The sequence below is a fragment of the Electrona antarctica genome (assembly GCF_951216825.1).
Source record: "Electrona antarctica genome assembly, chromosome: 18".
Lineage (NCBI taxonomy): Eukaryota > Metazoa > Chordata > Actinopteri > Myctophiformes > Myctophidae > Electrona > Electrona antarctica.
In genome coordinates, this window is record NC_136799.1 from 20,509,779 (window position 1) to 20,530,540 (window position 20,762).

General features: G+C 43.1%; 1 protein-coding gene across 3 annotated transcripts in view; it reads right to left on the reverse strand.

Moving 5' to 3' along the window:
* Window positions 1-1,436: 1,436 nt before the first annotated feature.
* Window positions 1,437-20,762, reverse strand: part of actn1 (actinin, alpha 1) — a 73,179-nt gene continuing 53,853 nt past the window's right edge. Inside the window, exons 9-22 of one of the 3 annotated variants that reach the window (XM_079528399.1) lie at window positions 15,139-15,231; window positions 14,189-14,419; window positions 12,718-12,865; window positions 11,945-12,095; window positions 10,677-10,785; window positions 10,192-10,332; window positions 9,796-9,978; window positions 9,206-9,340; window positions 7,825-8,004; window positions 6,372-6,518; window positions 3,433-3,513; window positions 3,050-3,115; window positions 2,391-2,549; window positions 1,437-2,209 (exon numbers count right to left, since the gene is read on the reverse strand). In XM_079528399.1, coding sequence (XP_079384525.1) covers window positions 2,051-2,209; window positions 2,391-2,549; window positions 3,050-3,115; window positions 3,433-3,513; window positions 6,372-6,518; window positions 7,825-8,004; window positions 9,206-9,340; window positions 9,796-9,978; window positions 10,192-10,332; window positions 10,677-10,785; window positions 11,945-12,095; window positions 12,718-12,865; window positions 14,189-14,419; window positions 15,139-15,231 — 1,983 coding nt within the window. In that variant the 3' untranslated portion in view covers window positions 1,437-2,050. The remainder of the gene's footprint in view (window positions 2,210-2,390; window positions 2,550-3,049; window positions 3,116-3,432; window positions 3,514-6,371; window positions 6,519-7,824; window positions 8,005-9,205; window positions 9,341-9,795; window positions 9,979-10,191; window positions 10,333-10,676; window positions 10,786-11,944; window positions 12,096-12,717; window positions 12,866-14,188; window positions 14,420-15,138; window positions 15,232-20,762) is intronic. The other 2 variants (XM_079528397.1, XM_079528398.1) reach the window with 2 other exon arrangements.

The window sequence follows — 20,762 nt, forward strand, 5'->3', positions numbered from 1 at the left end:
GGTGCAAACGCACAGGTCCTGGTCCAGAGCAGGAGTGGACCTGGTGAGACGTTGGAGGGGCCCGGACAGGAGTCAACCCAGAGCCTAGTCCTTCCATGGACCAGAGACCTTCCACCTCCCAGTCCTGACGGACTGTGTGGCCCTGGTCTTTCCCTAGTGGGTCTGATCGAGGGTAGCTACTGGGATGTAAGTCGGGACTTGATCACCCCGGCTGGGTCACCTGAGTGAGGGGTATGATATTCACGTGACCCGAAACCCTAATGACCTTGGGATACATCACTGAGGATACGTCCCAGGTGCATCCACCTGTATTTTTGTTCTTGAGGGGCGCTAGCCCCTCCTATGTCCAGCTTTTGGTGTATGTGCACAAACTTTGTCCTACACAAACATTAAATTCCCATTAAACAAACTTCCGTCTGTCTAATTTACGTCATGATAAGAGCACCCCTCACTTCACACAGGTGTCTGAAGTCTTCCAGTCTAACCAACATTACATATTATCCCCTCAAGTCTATAGAGCGTCGCAGTCCCGCCCCCTACCATGGACCAGGAAATGAAACCCAATGCATTTTTCCCATTGACATTTCATAAAGTATTTATTTAAAGACGGTTACGCCACGGACAAAGCCAACTCGAGTCGTGACAACTCATGACAACACAAACAATATTTTGGACCAAATAAATAATTACAAAGAAGAAAAACAACAAAAAAAGTCTTGTAACCTGCCGTTTTTTTCTTCTTTCTAATAATTTTTTCGGCCCCAAAAATGTTGTTTGTCATGATTTGTCACGACTCGAGTTGGCTTTGTCCGCGGCGTAAACGTCTTTAAATAAATACTTTCTGAAATGTCTATGAGGAAAATGAACAGAGAATCATTTCCTGGTCCAGGGTAGGGGGCGGGACTGCGACGCTCTATAGCTTGTTACATTCAATGAAAATAGCAGATCGACAGGCTCACAATGTGCCACACTGTGAGCCAGGACGCATCATGTGACAAAATGTATTCTATGAGGGTGGATTCTGCCAATGCTTTTCAATGGGACTGGAGCGGTGTGATGTGATTTGCGGATTTCTGCAAAAAACTAAAAACTTAAACATTCCCATTGAAATGCATTGGCAGAATCCGCCCTCATAGATGGAATAAAAGTGCGGTGTGACCATGCCCTAAGCCTGTAAGTGCCTTCCAAATGTTTCTGACAAACAAAAAGCATAATGAGAGCAACATCCAATTAGGAGTGACATGTTGAGGGACCTCTAGCCTTACTATAATGCTTTCTGTCTTTACCATGTGTTAGGGTAAAGGAGGACACTTCCACCACCAATGTACTTGTTCCAGGCAGGGAGGCATCTCTGTAGATTCAATACATTCTCTTGTACGTTTAGCCCAAATGACAAAGTATTAGTTTCAGAGTGCCACACAGAGAATGAGAACATATTGAATTTTTTTCTTTATTACAATTTCTCTCTTTTCAATCAGGTGAAGAAAAATACCTTCTTTTTTTTGTTCTGTATAATAAAATATGTTAACTTTATTCATTTTTTATGAAGAAAAACAAAACAATGACAAGAAAATAAAAACTGAAAACAAAACAAAAAATGTTTTTCTCTCTCCCTCTTTGTAAACCTGGAGAGCTGCTGCTGCATTGCGTGGGAAGCAAATACAGCAAGACAAGGGGGGTGCGAGGGAGTGGTGAAAGATGGAACGAGGCTGGAACATGGAGAAGGTATGGAGGAAGGAGGTGAAGGAGAATGAGGATTATGACAAAAAAGATAAGGCCCGATAGACATACAAAAGAAAAAGCTTGTGCCCAATTTATATGCCGTCCCATGATGACGTCGCTGGGCCGAAAAGACAGTGGCTCACGATGCCCTGCGTTGTTAGTTTCTAGATCGGTTCTTTTCGGCAAGCGATAACGTCATGCAATGGAGTATAAATTGAGCTATAGTAGGACAGGGTTTGTGGTGACGTGATGGGGAGGCAGCCAGAGGGTGATGAGAGCAGGTGGAGCTGGTGGTCCCAGATTCAGGACTGACTGGCAGTGGGGTCTCTCAGAGGTCGCTCTCTCCGTACAGCGCGGTGGAGAAGGACATGTAGTCGAGGGACCCGGGGATGGCGTCGGGGCCTGTGTAGGGGGCCATGCGGGCAATGCAGTACTCCGCCTGGTCAGGTGGTAACTCCCGGCGCAGCTCGTCGGCTAGGATGTAGTTCTGGTAAGGAGCAAGGACAATTTAAAAGTTGGAATTACAAAAAGGTTTGAGAAGCACTGATTTTGAAGGCATTTTGTAGAATCGGAATGTAGAATGTAGGCACGTATGTGTCACATGTTCTCCTCTCTCCTTGTTCCCTCCCTTCCCACAACGTCAAATAAGGCTTGAAAAATGATGGTACCTTGTCCCCTGCCAGGACTTTGAATGAGGCCATAACTTGGTCAGCAGTGTCTGTGTCAGCGGTCTCGCGGGACATAAAGTCAATAAAGGCCTGGAAGGTGACGATGCCTAGTCGGTTGGGATCCACGATGCTCATGATGCGTGAGAACTCGGCTTCACCCTGTTAGGAGGAGGGGGAGGGGGGGGGGAAGGGTACAGAGGTTCCTGTTAAGCATGGCGACCAGACTGACCATGGACATAGTCCCCACAGCAAAGAAATGAGGCACAGACCCCCAAAGATGGACTTTCACATACAGGGAACATCCAGATTACTGCAGGTGCATCATTACGGAGATTCATATTTTCAATTATAGTACTACGTACTTAAGCGTATAATTATTAACTATAGCACAAAAGGGTATAATTTACAATAATAATACCTTGTCAAAACAGTTTGGTAAATTAACCATTCATTTTCTGATCATGTTTTCCATATAACATGTCTCATATTGTTCTGCATATTATAATTACCAGCTCCTGTCTCTTTCTGGCCAGTCATAGTCAACACGTTCTGTGTTGATCAGATACACACAGCGTTCACTTCGCAGTACAGCAGTACACAGAATAATGCGCTGATGTAACGCAATGACACACAAGCAGTTGTGGGACGGTGTTCTTTACCATGTTGTAACCGATGGAGATAAGGCAGGTTTTGAAGTCTTCAGCATCCATCATTCCTGTTCTCTTCTACAAGGTCAGCAAAGGAAAAAACGAAACCAGAAGGAGAAGATAGATAATAGAGGAGTGGTAAAGGTGAGGAAGGGGGGGTTGGGTTGTATTACAAGTCAAGAATAAAAAGCAATAGTAGGATTCAGGAGGAACACCGAAAGTGTCCACGTTAGTGGATGTTGCAGGGCGGAAGGAAATTCATAAGAGAAATTTGAAAAGAGAATAAGTTGGAAAAGATGGGTGGGGGGTGGGAAACATAAAAGAAAAAAAGGAAAGAAAGAAAAAAAAAAACAGTTAAACATCTTTTCGCCACCACAGACGGGCGTCTCCAGTACCTGTGCATCGTTGGCGATATCGAAACCCAGGCTGATGAGGCAGGCCTTGAACTCCTCTGCGCCCAAAGTGCCAGAGTGATCCTGGGGGGGGCAGGTGGGGTGTTGGAGGCCAGGCGAGGCATCACGAGGGGCCGCAGGCCATGCAGCACGCAAACACGCACGCACAAACATACACACATAGGGGGTGGGTAGTGAGGATGGGAGGGGCGGTGGAGGGGAGGGTTGGATGGTCGGGGAGTGTTTCATGCACAGGGGTGAATGGTGGGGAGCCATGCACAGACACACACACAACACAAGTGCATATACATTAGGATCTGGCCCAAAAACAAAAAAGGTGAACACACGGTGGCAGCATTGCTGCTGTGCGGTGCAGAGGGCATTTCCACAGGCATTAATGTGCAGAGTGGCAGGCAAATTACAGTACTAGTCGCGTTGTCGGCCTTGTAGTGAGAAGGTTATTATTCACATCACTGTAGTGTTGACAGAGTCATGTAGTTCTTAATCTGATGATTTACTTGGATGCAAAGACACAACCTTGTTTTAATTTCTATCAGCCAAAATATAAGAAACAACCATGAGTCGTTTCCTGCATTCCTACAATGACACACATTTTCTAACACAATCATTTTTAATGAGCACTTAAGTTGAATACAAAATTATAGCTTTCCTTTCATACTTTTCTTTAATTCAACCTTGACGGCCATGATGTTGAATCAGGAATTGGCATGATGGCTGCAATGCATTTTTAAATGAGTTCAGATTGTTTTCCCGTGAATAGAGGCATCGCACAAGTCAAACCATTTTCCTCCAATAACAAAAGTCAAAGAGAAAAGAAAAGTCAAAGAAAAAGCCTAGGTGATGATCATTTTGTACATTTCTTTTTAAAGATATTTTTTTTGCCTTTATTGATATGGTACAGTAATTAGACAGGAAAGGGGGAGAGAGATGGGGAGTGACACGCGGCAAAGGCCGTCGGGCTCAGGAGTCGAACGGCACGCTGTCCGGCTGGCTTGGCAGCCTAGGTGCCCAGACGGTTGAGCTAACCGTCCGGGCCCATTTTGTACATTTCTAATTGTACTTCTCACTGAAACACTCTGGTCTCATTGGGTGCTTTCCTGGGATGGGAAGGTCCACAGTCTGCTTTCTTGCTACCAGCAGATAATCAGTGGAAGGAAAGTGCAAAGCCCTGCTTGAGTGGGTTGATGGCTGCAGTTAAGATCTTCAAGTTAACATGATGCGATTCATTGTCGGCATAGACTTAAAGATTCACTCTTTTCAGCAAGCAACTATTTTAGGCTTTCGTCTCCTCTGGGACTCTTGTCTTTGACAGGCTGTATTGATTAACACTAGCGGCGCTTCGGAAAAATGCATGAGGTAATGGCAGACTGTACAGAAGCTCGGCAGGAGCATTGGGGAGGAGGAGGAGGAGGAAGAAGAAGAGACGTGGGAGAGGGAGCTAAATAAAAAACTCATCCATAATTGGTGCTGTTGGTGACATACAGAGCTCTGGTGTAAACACTCCACTCTGGAGACCTAAGGGGGCTGAGAGAGGAGCAAGTCATACTGCTGTCATCCAAGGTTTGCAACCATTGATGGAAAGCTACATGTAATATACATACTGTACATCACTAATGAGATTGGCATAGCAGTGAAACAAGTATCTATGCACATGTATCTAAGGTCGCTTTCAGACATGTACTTTGGTAGACTCGGTGCGATTGGGCGGAGAAGTTGCATCATTCTTGCATATTTAATTTGCTACGTTTGCCTTCACACTGCGCTATCAACCACAGCAGGGAACCGCAGCAGGGAACAATGTGTGCAATTCATGAACTTCACAGTGAAATCTATGGTGTTAAAATTATACTTTGAGTAGGATGCAGTGTGTCGCTGTCGGGGACTGGACGATAGTGTGTGTGTGTGACGTGTGTGTGACGTGTGTGTGTGTGTGTGTGTGTATGTGCGCGTGTGTGCGTGGCAGGTGCGCTTGGAAGCGAAGCGAAACCCCCATTTTTTGGCGAACTAGAATGCGATTGTTTGATGCGCACCAGAATTCGAATGAGCCTTCACACCTGCCAAACGAAGCGCACTTTCCGACAATATGCAGCAGGATCATTTTAATCGCAGTACAACATTCTGATGTGAAGGCGACTTAAGGGTCCTGTCAAACCATGCGTCTGGCATGACATCCATTAAGACTAAAGACTGTCATATTTAATGTGAAGGGCATGCATATGGCAAGTCAGATTCCTTTTGGAAGCAATGCACTTGATTAATAAAGGTATTTCTGACTCTGATATCCATTTCCTTTCAATAATGGGCCATAGGCCCGAGTAATCTTTCATTGTACTGCAAGTCAGCCTTCAACCAAGCGGAAAGATTACTCCAACACGATGCATTAGGCACACACTGTATACACTACATTCGGCAGATTTTCTGGTTACAGGATTGTTAAAATGTTTACTGTTAGCCACACCATGGGTCAGTATAACAAAAGATCCAAGACTCACAATAGTCTAGTCTCACCTCAGCTTCTTTGCTTTGTCGATGCTCTCTAAATATGCAGAGAAGAGTTCAAGACATTCATATGATATGACTGAACTGTTGATTGTTCTATCTATCGTTAGATAAAGTTAATCTTTGTTCATTTAACTCTCGAGAGGACCGTGCAGAACTTGTCATTATACGAGTATTGCTATTCATTCAGAAACTTACCATGCAAGACTTTGACAGTCTGTCCATTGACATGGTATTGACATGGTATCTACCCAGTTGCTCTGGATTTGAATGTGTATTGCCTAAAATCTAAATACACATCTAATGCACATTTATCAGAACCCCAAAGATTCTGAACTTGATGCGTTTACATAGTCTGACTCTGCACGAACGTCTACCTACCCTCCTCACCTCTCTCTGTAGTGTAATTCAGCATTACTGACCCTGTCAAAGTGATTGAAGGAAGCCCGGAACTCATTCATCTGCTCCTGGCTGATGCCCTTGGCGTCCCGCGTCAGGATCTGGTTCTCAATCTCATTGATCGTGCGGGCGATGGTGGTGAGGAGCTGCTCCCAGCCCACACGGATGTGCTGCGGGTCGGGTATGGAGAAAGGGTACGTTTTAGAGGCAATAGACCAGTTATTTGTAGTGTATACAAACATTGAGACTGCACACACAAGTTGCAAAAATAATTCATCCCAAACCAGTAGTTTGTAAGAGCTCTGGTTTAGGTTCACTTAGCCTGTGTATGAGGCCAATGAGCAGCCGAAGGACATGCATCTCAACCAATTACAGCAATTGGGGGCAGGTGTTTGAGGAAAATTGGTTAGGAATCACTTACACGCAATATAAACCAAGGAGTATATGAACGAAGGAGAATTCACATTCCCAAACTGGGATGCAAACTGAAAGTGGAAAGTGATGTGGAATTAATTAAAATGTTTTTCTTTTACATTTACACTTCTTTTCCATTGTGTCTTATGAGCAAAGTAATAATAATAAGTGGGTCGGTGAGGATTATTGTCGGTATCAGCCGAGTTTATCCTCGTTACAATGAGCTAGATGGATTGCTGAGGTGGAGCTGTGCATGATTTGAGTCAGCTGGGGGGAGAAAGCTTCAAGTGTGTGATCACGTGACCTCGAGTAAAAGTCTGTCTCAGACTAGTAAAATGCCTCAAATGCCTAGATATGGATCAAGTAGTGATTTTCTTTGCTTTCATTGTTCATTAGAACAATTTCATTAGCACCAGGTAGGTTGCCAGCACGGACAGATGATAGTAGTACAGTAAGTCTACTCTAAAGTAAGACTATACTGACTTTGAAATATTTTCCTGTGATCATCCAAACTTTCTGGATCCAACTGATTGCCCCATCCTACATTAAAATTGGCTTACTCAGACATAACCATATTTATATGGTTATGTCCGAGTCATATACAGTATAACCATATAGAGTTCCCACTGCAACTACATCCAAATATGGTGTGTGTCATGCTGATTGTGGCAGCATGACATCACACCCAAACAAACCATGTTGCGGTCATGACATCACGCCAGAAAATAAATAAAAACAACGTAAACTGCGTTGTCATGAGTAGGATCGGCGGTGCGGTGTTATGTTTTAATTATTGATTGGTATTTGCATGTGTGATTTGAGAAACCCATGAGCAGGACGCTGAAGCCCTACCTGGCCTCTTATTTATTTATTCACACTAAAACGGCATTAAACATAAATGGAAGGGCAGCAGAGAGAGACCTAAAGGTTAGAGAAGATAGAAAAAACCTGGGCCCGGGAAATAGAAGGCAGGCTAAGTAACACTCTCACTGTTGAAGTACCCTTAAGCAGTGCACTCAACAGTATAACCGTCTGTTGTACTGGGAAGCTCTCAGGCATTACCTCCATGGTGTAGTTGGTGTGCTTGTTGTCAAAGATGAGCGCTTCCTGTATGAGCTGGTGGTCTCCCTCTAGCTGGTCTATCTTTGGCTTGTAGTTAATAATGTTCTTTTCATACTGACGGAGGTGTGTCAGCTGGTCCTCCAGGGTGCCAAGCATCTCGATGGAGATGCGACCAATCTCCTGCACACACACACACACACACACACACACACACACACATTTTAACAATTTATTGATGTCCACACAGAGGAAATTGCATACAAGGACATAAATAGTTCAGGTGCAGCAAAGTTACATCCACAAAATCAAGGAATATGTCGTGATACAACAAGAATGTCATGTCACCCAGCATTCCATGGGCACAAGTAGTGTAGACATCCCTCCCACCCACCCACACACACACACACACACACACACACACACACACACACACACACACACACACACACACACACACACACACACACACACACACACACACACCCCCACACCCCCACACCCCCACACCCACACACACACACACACACACACACACACACACACACACACACACACACACACACACACACACACACACTTTTGAACTAAAACAATGCATAGCATATAGTGTGTGTACAGTGTATTACATAGATATACATGTACATAAACGGATGTGACATGCACAGAATCCATATAGATATATTTATCGTATAGACACATCCACAGACAGGTCCCCTCGTCGCAGCCAAGGGAGAGCTGAGCTCTTATACTAAAGCAGACTTTACCGTACACTACTTAATGCACAACGAAATGCGGCCGGGCGCTTGTAGAGGTTTATGTACTTGCCATTCCGTTTCTCTCCAAAGTTGAATTTCCCCACTACTGTTGGAGCACCCATAAACTACACAGGTAAGTCCCAATGTTCTGGGCATCTTTGTAAAGTTAGTGTTACTAAAAAGCAGGTAAATGAGTAACTTCAGCAGACGAACGCAAGTCACTTTCTCATTCACTGTAAGTAGAAGACCGTGGCTGTTTACACCGCAGCTACATTGGCTCCGCCTACAGGAAGTCCTGTGGCTGCGTCTAGGGGACCCGTCTGTGGATGTGTCTATACAGACTATGTTGAGGAAGTCTATCTGAGCTACACCTAGGATTTCAACAATTAGTGAAATTACCAGATGTAGAATTGAAGTTTCACTAATCAGTGACATCACCTGGTGCCGTGTTTGGAATTCAGTAATTAGTGAAATCACTCAGCGTAGTGTTAAGAATTCACTAATTAATGAAATCACCTGGCACAGTATTGAGGTGAATACATTCGGTGCTCCATGCTTCAGAATTAGGGACCTCAGTTGTAGTGTCTACGTGTATTACAGTTCTTTGAATGTCCAGTCCGACCAACCTCCATCTTGGTCTGGATCCAGGGTCCGATGACATTGGCTTGATTGGCAAACTGTCTACGAAGGCGCTCATTGTTCTGCTGCCGGGCGTGCTCCTCGATCAGGGCCTGGTCCCGCTGAGGCACCAGCTGCCTCACCTGTTGGAGGGGGATCATGGGAAATCAATGCAATTAACAAGACATGTTAATGCTACTCTTTAAGTGCAACATGCACTTTGCAGTACAGTGATGAAAGACAGTAAAGTGTGGGCACTGGGCAGTGAGAAAGGAAGATATGCACTTTACTCATTTACCATATGTTACACTTATTGCCTGTATAATGATCAAACATCATTGTATAATGATGGCAACATATTCATTGAAGCTTGTTCCAGTCTTGCACTCATTGCTAAATATTAATTGCACAGTTATGTGAACCTAAGTGAATAGAAGAATGCTCAATGTAACAGATAATAGTAAGATTACGGTTTTTCACTATTTACAGAATTGGATTAAATCTCATTCTAAACGTTCCTGTTTTTACAACACCCACTCAAAAATGATGTGTGCCTTTTTTGCCTCGAAGCAGACTGTTCTTAACCGATTCCCATTACCTTGTCCCATTTGGTGTTTATCTCCTGGGGGTTGATTGTGGTGTAGGGGTTGCTGCCAGCCATGTTGACATGATAGGTCTGGACAATCTTGGCGATCTCGCTGTGGATGCCTAGAATGGCCTGGCGCTCCTTGTCCGCCTCTGGAAGAGTGGCTTTGAACTGCTCATGGGCTGAGCTTAATCCCTGAGATACAGACAAAGGAAATGCTTGAGATTTAAATATCACGCTAGTGACGCTACAATACCAAAGGCTCTTGTGAGCATTCTTTTCCTCCTTAAGCCACCTTACACAGTAAAAATCCTCCTAAATTGACTAACTATAAAAATGGACCTGTAAAGTAGTACTTTGAAGATACCAGCGAACATTCTAACATTTGTAGAAAGCCTTTGGTCTCACCTGGATCTCCTCTATGGTGTGAACAATAAAGGTGTCCTGCAGGTCTTCCATAGCACCTTCCATCCAATTGTTAAACGGCGCTGCTCTCTTGGCAAACTCAAGGTACAATTGGTCAATGGTCTCCAGCAGCTTCTCAGTTCTCTGTTGAACACGAGACAAAATAGTTCAGTTAGCAAGTCCACTGTATGCCAAAAAATATCAGAGGTTGTAAGAAGAAGCTGCTTTTCAGTACTCTGTTTAGGAAGGACAACACCAGGGGAACAGTTGTGAAGACTCTCTCTCTACATTCAAATGAATCCTCGAAAAGAAACTAAACCTAATTTCATTTGGAATTTCAACAGAGAATGACAGTACATTTTAAAGGTTTATTAAAAAAATAAAAATGCAGAATTCAAACGCTCCAGTAATCACTCATCAGGAGAAAATTCACTTCTATGTCCCATTTATTTCTATATTTAAACAGGAGGGTCTTTCGAGAGTCTCACCTGCAGAGCCTCGCTACGTTTCTGGGTCATGGCTCCGAGGGCGTCCCACTGGTCACAGATCCTTTGGCAGCGAGCGTTCACACTGGGGGAGTCATAGTAGTCCAGCTCGCTGCAACATACACCAATACCACAAAGGATTGAATGATTGGATTTATTTAGTACCCTTCGGTAGGTTTACAATTTATATAACATTTGAAGGATTAGACCCTTCCTCACTCAGAAGTCAGCCCAGCTCCTTATAAAGTCCTCAGTCATCTCAAAACCTGATAGTGGAGGAGCTTAGGGATATATTGCGTTTAAAAGCACCAAAATTTGCACAGATGTAGCCCAGGCCATGCTCTAATGATTTAGCTAGGGCGCCCGAGTCGGCGACCTTCAGGGTCGCCACAGCGGCCAAATCCATATGGCCACCATTAACAACCTATATATGGCAACATTTTCTAAATGTCCTTATGCTTTAAAAGTAGCATGTGATGTGTCAAACTACAGTAGGGGGTTTTCATGATTCTGAATCCATTCCAAGCATTATTTGGAATTTCCCTGGCTAGGGCGCCCTAGCTAAATCATTAGAGCATGCCCTAGGCTTAGTAGGTTATATGTGCAAAATTTGGCGCTTTTAGACGAATTAGCACGAAATCACCCTTATCTCTCCCTAAGCTAATCCACTATGACTAACTCCTTACTGGCTTTCCAGCATGCTCACTTAAGCCCCTCCAAATGATCCAAAACCTGGATGACCAGCACACATGGTCGTCCGGGCATGCCAAACTTTTCACATGTTCCCGATTTTCCGCTCCCTCCATTGGCTCCCGGTTGCTGGCCACACTAGTACAAAAGACTGATGTTGCCCTACAAGGCAACCAAAGGCACCCCCATACCTTCAAAGCCTGATGCAACACTACAACCCTTCCCGCTCACTCAGATCTGCAAACACAGATAAGCTGTCTGCATCTTCTCTAAAACACCTGGGGCAACGATCCACACGTCCCAGACTCTTCTACCTCATGCACTGTGGAACAAACTCTACATTTCAGTCAGAACTGCAGACTCACTCCAAATTTCCTGCCACCTTCTGCCACGATTGACGCTGGCTAAGTTATGGCTACCATGCAGTCATATCTTGGTCATTTGTTACCATGTTTTTGTTTCTTAGGCTTGTTTTTCTTGAGCACATCATCACAAATGTAATTTAAACAGCCTGTTATATAAACATATGCTAGGTTCATCGTTTACCTGGAATCTTTCAATGTAAATTCACTAACACATACTTCAACTCCTGTGCGATGGCAGCAATCTGCTCCACGCGGTCCTGGTGTGCGGCCAGGTCGCTCTCAAAGGCCTCATGTTTCTTTAGCAGGGCCTTGATTTCTGAGAGAGTGGCTGTCTCATAGTCCGTATTCTGCAGCATGTCCTCTGTTCCTGTAGAGGGAGACAGAACACATGGCATTACAAAACAAGGCTGTAAAATCAATATTCTGAAAATACTACTCAAGAAATGTGCCATCCCACCTCCACCACTCCTGCTAGTAATATTACTTCTAGTACTGTTGCTTTAATCACTGGTTCTTTCATGTCAAAGACCCCTAAATTAATGTTTTGGCCGTGGACCCCCATTTGAAAAGATGTTGTGCCAGGGACACTCATACAAGATATATGTTCTATTCCTGAAAAGTTGCAATGCTATAATGGAAGCCACCATTCTCACGGTAATACAAATCTAAATATTTTTTGAAAGAATTGTTTGAAAAAAGAATCTGCCTAACTAACATTAGTGAAGACCAATTATATAAATACAAGTTGAAAAGTGGTGAAGTGGTCCGTTAACAAATCTTACTCAGAAGCCCTTATAATGCCCTGCAGGACCCCTGGGGGTCCCCGGACCCTACATTGAGAACAACTTGCTTTCACTATGACCTGCCTACTACAACACGTATTGTACTTAGAATTAGCACGCTTAAAAAATTAGTGCCTCTAAAACAAAGCTAGAAGTCAGATCACACTTCACTCATTTCCACATCAGCTTCTCTGGACACGTCAGTACCTTCGGTCCAGGCTTCATGAATGGCTGCTTTCTGGCGAAACTTCTCTGCCAGGTGGTCGAGTCTCTCCAATCTGCGAATCTCATTGAGGAGCCATTCTTCATAGCCCTTCTCTGCTCCCTCCAGGTTTCCCCACGCATTCGAAATGTCCTGTGCGGGGGGAATGGGAAATTATACATTTGTTCAATTAGACATTCAAATTATCCATTGACTTAATAAATCCTTTTATTGTTAAATCGTAGTGAGGTGACTGATTCACAAGAGCTACAGACCTACGGTCAGTGGTACATTCGATTAGGTCATCTTTTGGGCCATGTACAATAGATGAGTAATGTGCCTGGCCAACAGGCAATAAAGTCAGAGTTTTATATTTACTTAGATTTTTCCTGGTAGTAAGATGTTCCTACGTGTACAGTATGTGATAAAAAAGAGTTACACAAAAGGTCACTTTGGTGCATTAACAGACATAAGGCTTTACAGGATAGGGTTAGGTTTCCTAAAGAGTCAGTTTGTCACAAAATTGACAATACAACTACTGCACATAATTCAGTTGAAAGACAAAATAATAAGTGGAGGTGGTATGTATACAACCGAAGATTTTCTTTTTAATGTTCCAATAGGAATAGGTGACTCAAAGGGCCCCTTAAACAAGGGAGGGGCTCAAGGTTGATATCGAGGAAGATACACACAGGTTCATTTGGTTATATTTGTATACACTCTCGGACTTACAAATGGATAAATTAACACTAAGGATTTTACTTTGCAGGATACTGTAGGTTGTGGGCTGTGCCAAATAACTGGGTCTTGAGAACAGACGTGAGACAGTCTGATTCTCTGGCAGGAAGTTGGCCACAGTTGGTTTGATTTAATTTATTATAATCTCTGTTGTTCATTGGTTCAACAAAAAATTCAGAGACAGCATTCCTTGTTTGCAAACTGGAGTGAATAAAAGTGTATGTGTGCATGTTAGCAATGCCATTTCTATGCATACAAGAACATAGTCATGAGACTACAATACACATACAACTTAACATATATCGTTACTGTCTGGCAGAAACCTCCATATTTCAATTAGTGCCCTACTTCGTCTTACAAGAGGGTGGCACAAAAGTAATGTAAAAAACTGATCTACACGCTCCAAACGTGTTGCAATGCATGCGTTATTAGCTTGTTGACCTGCTTTTTTTTGCTAATTAACAGAAATTGTGAAAGTGACAATGGTTAGTCAGTCTGTGTGTTTTGTAAATGTTGAATAAATTAAAAGTATTAACAAATCTAGCTTGTGACTAGTAAATAATAACTACATTGGATCCAACCAGAGTTCCAATCAGGTTCTTTTGTCCATTTCCTGAAAAGTAAGTACAGTAGTTTTTAGACAGACAAGGTTTCCACCCTACAGCTACGTGTGTGTGTCTGTGTGAGTGTGAGTGTGTGTGTGTGTGAGTGTGAGTGTGAGTGTGAGTGTGTCCTTACCGACACCATCTTGCCCTCAGAGGGCATGAAGGCGGGCCTGTTGCTGAGCCTCAGCTTGGTCTGCAGGGTGTTGAAGTTGATCTCCAGCTGACACTTCTCCTGCACCTTGGGGGGCTTATGGAGGCGTCGGTAGTCCCTGAAATCCTCCAACTTTTGCTGCATGGCCTGCATGGTGTTGTCTGGAACACGGTTCTCCAGCCAAGGGATGGTACGACGGATCCACTCCAATAGCTACATCAGGGGAGCGTGTGTGTGGTTGTGTGTGTTGGGTATGTGAATGATAATATGGAAGTGTTGTGATGATTGAGAGAGAGAGAGAGAGCAGTGCCATGCAGATGGAAGACCACATTCAGGGTAAGGAGGAAAGATGGAAGGAGAGAAGCACAGTACAGGTGAAGGACAAGAAGGGAGAGAGATGGAGAGAGGGGGCAGAGAGATGGAGAGAGGGGGCAGAGAGATGGAGAGAGGGGGCAGAGAGATGGAGAGAGGGGGCAGAGAGAAACAGGAAGAACATGCAGATAAAGGAGGGAGAGGCGGGAGGATGTAATTACGGGTGGTGAAATGAATGGTCATGTGATCGAAAAGGAGGAAAACAGAATAAGATAATTGGTTAGCCAACTGTGCTGTCATTTATTACTTGCCATCTTATATAAAACTCACAGAAATTCTAATGTGTTGTATCATGTGATTCAAACTATCTTTGATTGACTGTATTGATGTTGATGAACATACTTTAAGAACAACACCATATCTTGAGATTTGAATACTTCTCATTTTAAAAACACAAGCCAACCATATCTTCCTTGTCACAAAGTTCAGCTGTCAGTTCCTGTATGTACAGAGCACGTTACCCCTGGGATTTGGTGGCGGGGGATGTCAAGAGAATGGGACAGGTAGTAGGATAGAAAGAATGCAGGACCAATATAGGACAAAAAGGGGGATGTGCTCACATCACTGGCCAGCTTCTCATAATCCTCCATTAGCTGTTCGTTCTCCTGGTTGACAGCCAACACCTTGCAGATCCGGTTGGCAGCCGTCTCTGCCTGGATGGGAGGGAGGGAAGAAGACAGCATGAGACTCAGCAATGACTGAAAGCTCTCTCTGCGTCCTTGATCATTCTTGCATCACTGCATTTTACATTGTTCACCCCGGGTGTCTTAAAGATGTTTTCAGCGCCTTGCACTGCTCATTTAATGTGCGCTCATGTCATTTCCTGCATTTTACATTATTTGAAGGACATTGTGCCTCAGGATGTTTGTGTTAACCATTAAGCTGGGTATTTTGTCTGTTAATTGTATTTTATCCCTTGCTGCAAAACATTTCTTATTTGGGTTGAGTCTTCAATTTAATGACATGAGCCCTAACGTAGGTGAACATTTGGTAGAAATAGGCGACCATTCTGCATCAAAGGTGAACATCTACAAGCTTACGTGTCACACGCTTTATGAGGTTGCTATTAAAATCTTACTTCAACCAGATTTTGAAAGGTATAATAGTCAAACTGTCATCATAGTTTCTATAAAGTAATTTGAAATGTAATCGGTTTACCTGTAGTTTTGACATGCAGGGGTAATAGACATCTGCCATAAGACTGATATAAAATGGAGTATGGCTCGTGTATGAATGCCATAAAGTCATTTTGATTTGACTTTTTCTTTTACCCTCTCAGACTTTAATTAGCACTAAGGATTTCACTGAATGGAGCCATAGGCTTGTTTCCAGTATAGGAGCCATTGTACTGTAGAAGTGTAGATCTCCCTCCACACTGTTTACAGCCTCCTCAAATGCTGCAGGATGTTCCAAACAAAACCTGCGGGGGTTGGAGCAACAGAGCCGCAACATTGCAGTAGCAATGTAAAAAGTGGGACTTGTGTGACGGCTACAACTCTGATGCCAAGTGTTGAACCAGTGTCCTGAGATTAATAATCGATGTCTTTTTCTAGCGGAGAGGACTCCACAGAGACAGAGAGAGAGACCAACGGACCAGATGACTTAATCTTTAACAAGTGCACATCTGATACAGGTCATACCTGTCATTAAGAGTGAGTGAGTGAGTGAGAGTGTGCGTGCGTGCCCATTCTCTCTCTGCACCACTGTTTTTTTATAGAACAGCATCCGATATTCTAAGTTTTCAGCCTACATACAGAGCAGAGAGCTCTCTGGATAGACAGAGAGCTGTCTGGATAGACAGAGAGCACAGCTTCCATCAGGAAAGCTCTTCCTGACAGGGAGAAAGAGGCCCTTCCATGACACAACGCTTCATTAATATGGCCCCTCTGTCTTCATAAGTAAACTGGCAGGGCATGAAGAAAGTAGGGTTTCCATGACAACAATGTTTTCAGTTTATCGTCTTGGTTGAATCAACATGTTCATACAGTAGGTAGAAGAGCAAAGGGAGACATGAATGAAAGATTTTTGCAGTAAAAAGACTAAGCTTAGGCGACATGCAGAGTATTTGTGTATTATAAGCTCTGCATACCCCAATTTTGAAAGCAAAAACCAAGGGTGGATATTATTGTATCGACAATTAAATCAAAGGAAAACTATCCTTTTGTTTATTGTGGCTGTGTCCTCCTCAAAAAGCTTTGATAAGATCATTCTTTTAAAGATGCATGATTTACGTTTCCTGCAGTAGTGGACCGTACTGGCTGCAAACGTAAGAGAAATACAGGAAAACCTCTCAGAGTCAGCAATGTCCTTTTTGGAAGGTCAAAAAACTTGTTGGGCTGAAGACACAATGAGACAGACCTGAATGTCCCTCCCACCACCTCATTCCATGCCTCTCAGAATGGCATCCTACACGGAGGGACTGATTCCTCTCTGCTTTTGTTAGGAGAGATCATGGGGGGCTCGGCTGTGAGCCATGCTCTGTGGGGCCAAGGAGCAGCGGGCTGGCTGCCTTAAAAGGAAGAGCCAGGAGGTGCGGGTCGCACCTCCGTAAACGATGTGTAAAATGCTCATAGCACACGCTGGGCCTGGTTACTGCAAGACCCTGACAGCCAGGCTTACAACAAAACCCCACTGTGAATTACTGTGCCCTGACTTAATAGAGGGTGAGAAAGAGTAGAATACACAGCCTGCTGTTGGCGTGGATAACTTATGACAATAATTATCTCACAGCTCACTCGTGAATCCAACTTGGACCATTCAAGGTAAAGTCGAAGTTAGGTTAGGTTTCCACGGCCAAGTCTAGACGGCTACGCGATGCAAGAGTGATGATGTTTATAGGGATTTCTACCATGAGGTAACAATCTATTATGTAGAGGTGGAACTATTCTCCTGGCTGTTGCTTCTACGTGCTAATCCCTGCCAGGTTCATAAAACTGAATGCTAGCCACAATGCATTGTGGGAGTTGCTGATTTATTGTATCTCAGGGTGTCAATTGGGGTTTCCCACCCCCTGCGTATGATGTACAGTAAGATCAAAATGGCCGCTATGAGGGGGGGGGGGGGGGGGGGTTGTATATGTTTGTGTGTTTTGTGTTTTCTTGCATACATGTGTATTGTCATGTGAAGAAATGTAAAAATAAAGTTTACCAAAAAAAAAAAATGGCCGCTATGAGAATATGCTCATTAATGCAATATGGTATTGTTCTTTATCAATTCTTTTAAAACATGAAAATTGAAAAGAGGGGTTCCCAGGCCAGCAGGGTCATCAATGCTAAGAATGTATGCAATATATAGAGTTGGAACAAAAACAATGGCTATATGTCCTATATTATGTTGGAGGGTGTTATGTGAATGTATGTATAGTATGTGTTTGGTGTGTAACAGGAAATAAGATAATATAAGCATAGCCTTAGGGCAACTCAGAATCCCACTATGACTGCTTTCTTCCATTACAACTGGATGGTGACTGCCTATTGACTTGAGGTCAAGTGTCAGGTGAGGTAAGCTGCTGGCTCCCTCTGCAAGATGGTTTTGGTGTATTTTAAATCAGTTTTACACTACTACAGTACACTAGTGTGGAAATACAAGAATATCCAAATATAGAGTACATACAGGACAGCAGTTTGTCTGGCCAAAGAAATGCAATAATCACACTTTATTCACAAGCCAAGCAAGTTTGCCAAGCTTGGCAAGTTGGCAATCCAACTTGCCAATGTTGGGTTGCTGACAAGTTTGTGCAAGTGTTTGGATCCAATTTTGCTGGACTGCTTCAGTCTTTGGATCTTAATAAATAAAAAGCTTTAGATGTTTTTATGTTGTGAAAATACTTCGTACACAGTAAAATCCTTCTTAAATTAATATAACTCAGAGAATGTAAAAATGGACCTGTCCCTTCCAGGTCTATTTTTACACTCTCACGCTGAGTGACCAGACCACCAGGGTTTTGCTGTGTACCGTCACAGTAGTCACACTCTGGATATAAATTTAGGATTGCAGGGCAACATTTTTAAATGCATAGCCCAGGTTTGGTGTGGAATTAACACCAGACACATACCAGTGAAGTTGTACTCTGGTCTGAAAGTCTGGATATGTGCCAAAGTAGCTGGCAGAGCATCACCCATTGTTAGGAGGCACTTTTCTATATAGAATCTACCGTATATAAAATGTAGGAAATATTTAGGTGGGGATATATATAATGATAAACATCCACTACTCCAGCAACTATTACCACGATGCCCTCGAGCAAGGCATTTCGTCCGAAATGGATTGATTCTGTGCAGATGCTAAGTGGTCATAAGTAGAAGAAAATGTGTTTAAGAGTGCAGGGTGTTGTGGAGGGTGCTGTATAAGAGAATTCACACTCGGTCAACTTTAGATGAGTGAAAAACTGGCTAGTGGATGAAAGGTTCAGTGAGTATAAGCAGGATTTGAAGGGGATTGGGCTCACCTTCTGTTTGCCTGAGAATGCGTGGTAGTAACACGATACATAAGTCATGATGGCTTTCTCATCTGGCCTCAAGGTACTAATGATATCTGTCCAAGGAACAGAGGAAAGGGAGAGGGAGAGAGAAAGAGAAATGCGCAGAGTAAAAGTGTGCAGAAACAAAAGGACCAGCAGGGGGCAAAATCACAAGAGGAAGCAGCGCTGGGCTCAGGTCAGGACATCTCCAGTCTACCAAAGGGTTCGGTTTCTGTTCATGTTCTAAATTTGGGAATTAAAATACAACGTATCCCTCTTAGGAATAACAATCATGAACCTGACTTGCTCTAAGAGTGAGGTATGTTAGTCATGATGTTAGTTAGGTGAAGTACGGACATTTCTTTCTCCTCAAGGTGTTAATTTCAATTCATCAAGCTGTGTATCTGAGGCCACATACACTCGATTATTAGTTTGAAAACACATTTTGCAAGTAGCTTCCACACTACTCGTTTTTAACCCTAAAACGGAGACATATAAAACACTGTTCAGTGTTGACCCTGTTTTGCTTAGAAAACTTTAGTCTGGATCTTTTAAAAACAATGACAAAGACACCCATGCTTCCTGATTGGGTCTTGACAACAACTAAATAATTCAACAACAATCGTGTGGTAATGATGGTAGGCAGAGAGTTCACAACACTAGGAGGAGAGATTTGAGATTTACAAAGCCTTTGGAAATACTTAGGATTTTGGTCAGTAACTTCAAATGGTTTGATTGTATTTTTCCATTTCATATCAAGGGAAATATAATTGTTGTTCTATGTTTATCACAGCACAGCATGTTCAGATTTCAGATGCTGTAAAACGTAAATAAACAGTCCAGGCTTTTATTTCCTTCAATCATTGAGTATAAACAGACAAGGAGCCGGGACCTTTAATTCCCTTTTCACGAAATATATTTACAAATCATGCTTGATTTGATCTCAATCCGAGAGACACATTCTCACTCTAGCACCAACCACAGCACACAGAGAGAGATCTACAATTTTGACAGCCCTAATTAGAATTTTCCTAATCATAGTGAAAAATCAATAGTGGTACTAGCTGCCAAACCTCAAATTAATAACAACAAAAGTTTATGTTTATAGACCAACAGGCAAGGCTGGACATTTTTGGAGTTAGATCAACCCACAGAAAGAGTCATTTGCATCTCCAATATCACTTTGTAGTCTAGTGTCATTGTAGCCCAGTAATCAGGTGATCAATTACTCACTAAGTAAATTTCACATCTATTGTCATACAACACTTTAAACAGTTGAATTTATCTAATCTCAACCTTTACAGACACATATGGTAAACACAACCCTTTCCAATAATTTACTCGCTTTGAAAGTTCTCCCTAGATACAGTGTATAGTGTATATGCAATTTGAGGGCCCACTATCGCTGGAACACACCCCACAGTTTTTAGATCCATGATGCAATCCAAACCAGCTGGAGTTTCATCGCTTGCCATAAAGGGAGCCACGCCTGCTCACTCACTCCAATTATAAACAGAGGCATTTTTGATCTGGGTTGCTTAAACACAGCTGCACTGCAAAATATACCCTTTTGTTCTGGGCTTTTCCAATGAAATTAGACCTTATATAACCAGCACTCAGATGCTCCTTGACTGTCAAGAGGACACACACAGTGATGCTTGTTACTTGCTGGGTTGTTTTGTGTGTCTGAGACGAAGCCAAGAGGTGGAGGCTTGCAGGTAGTTG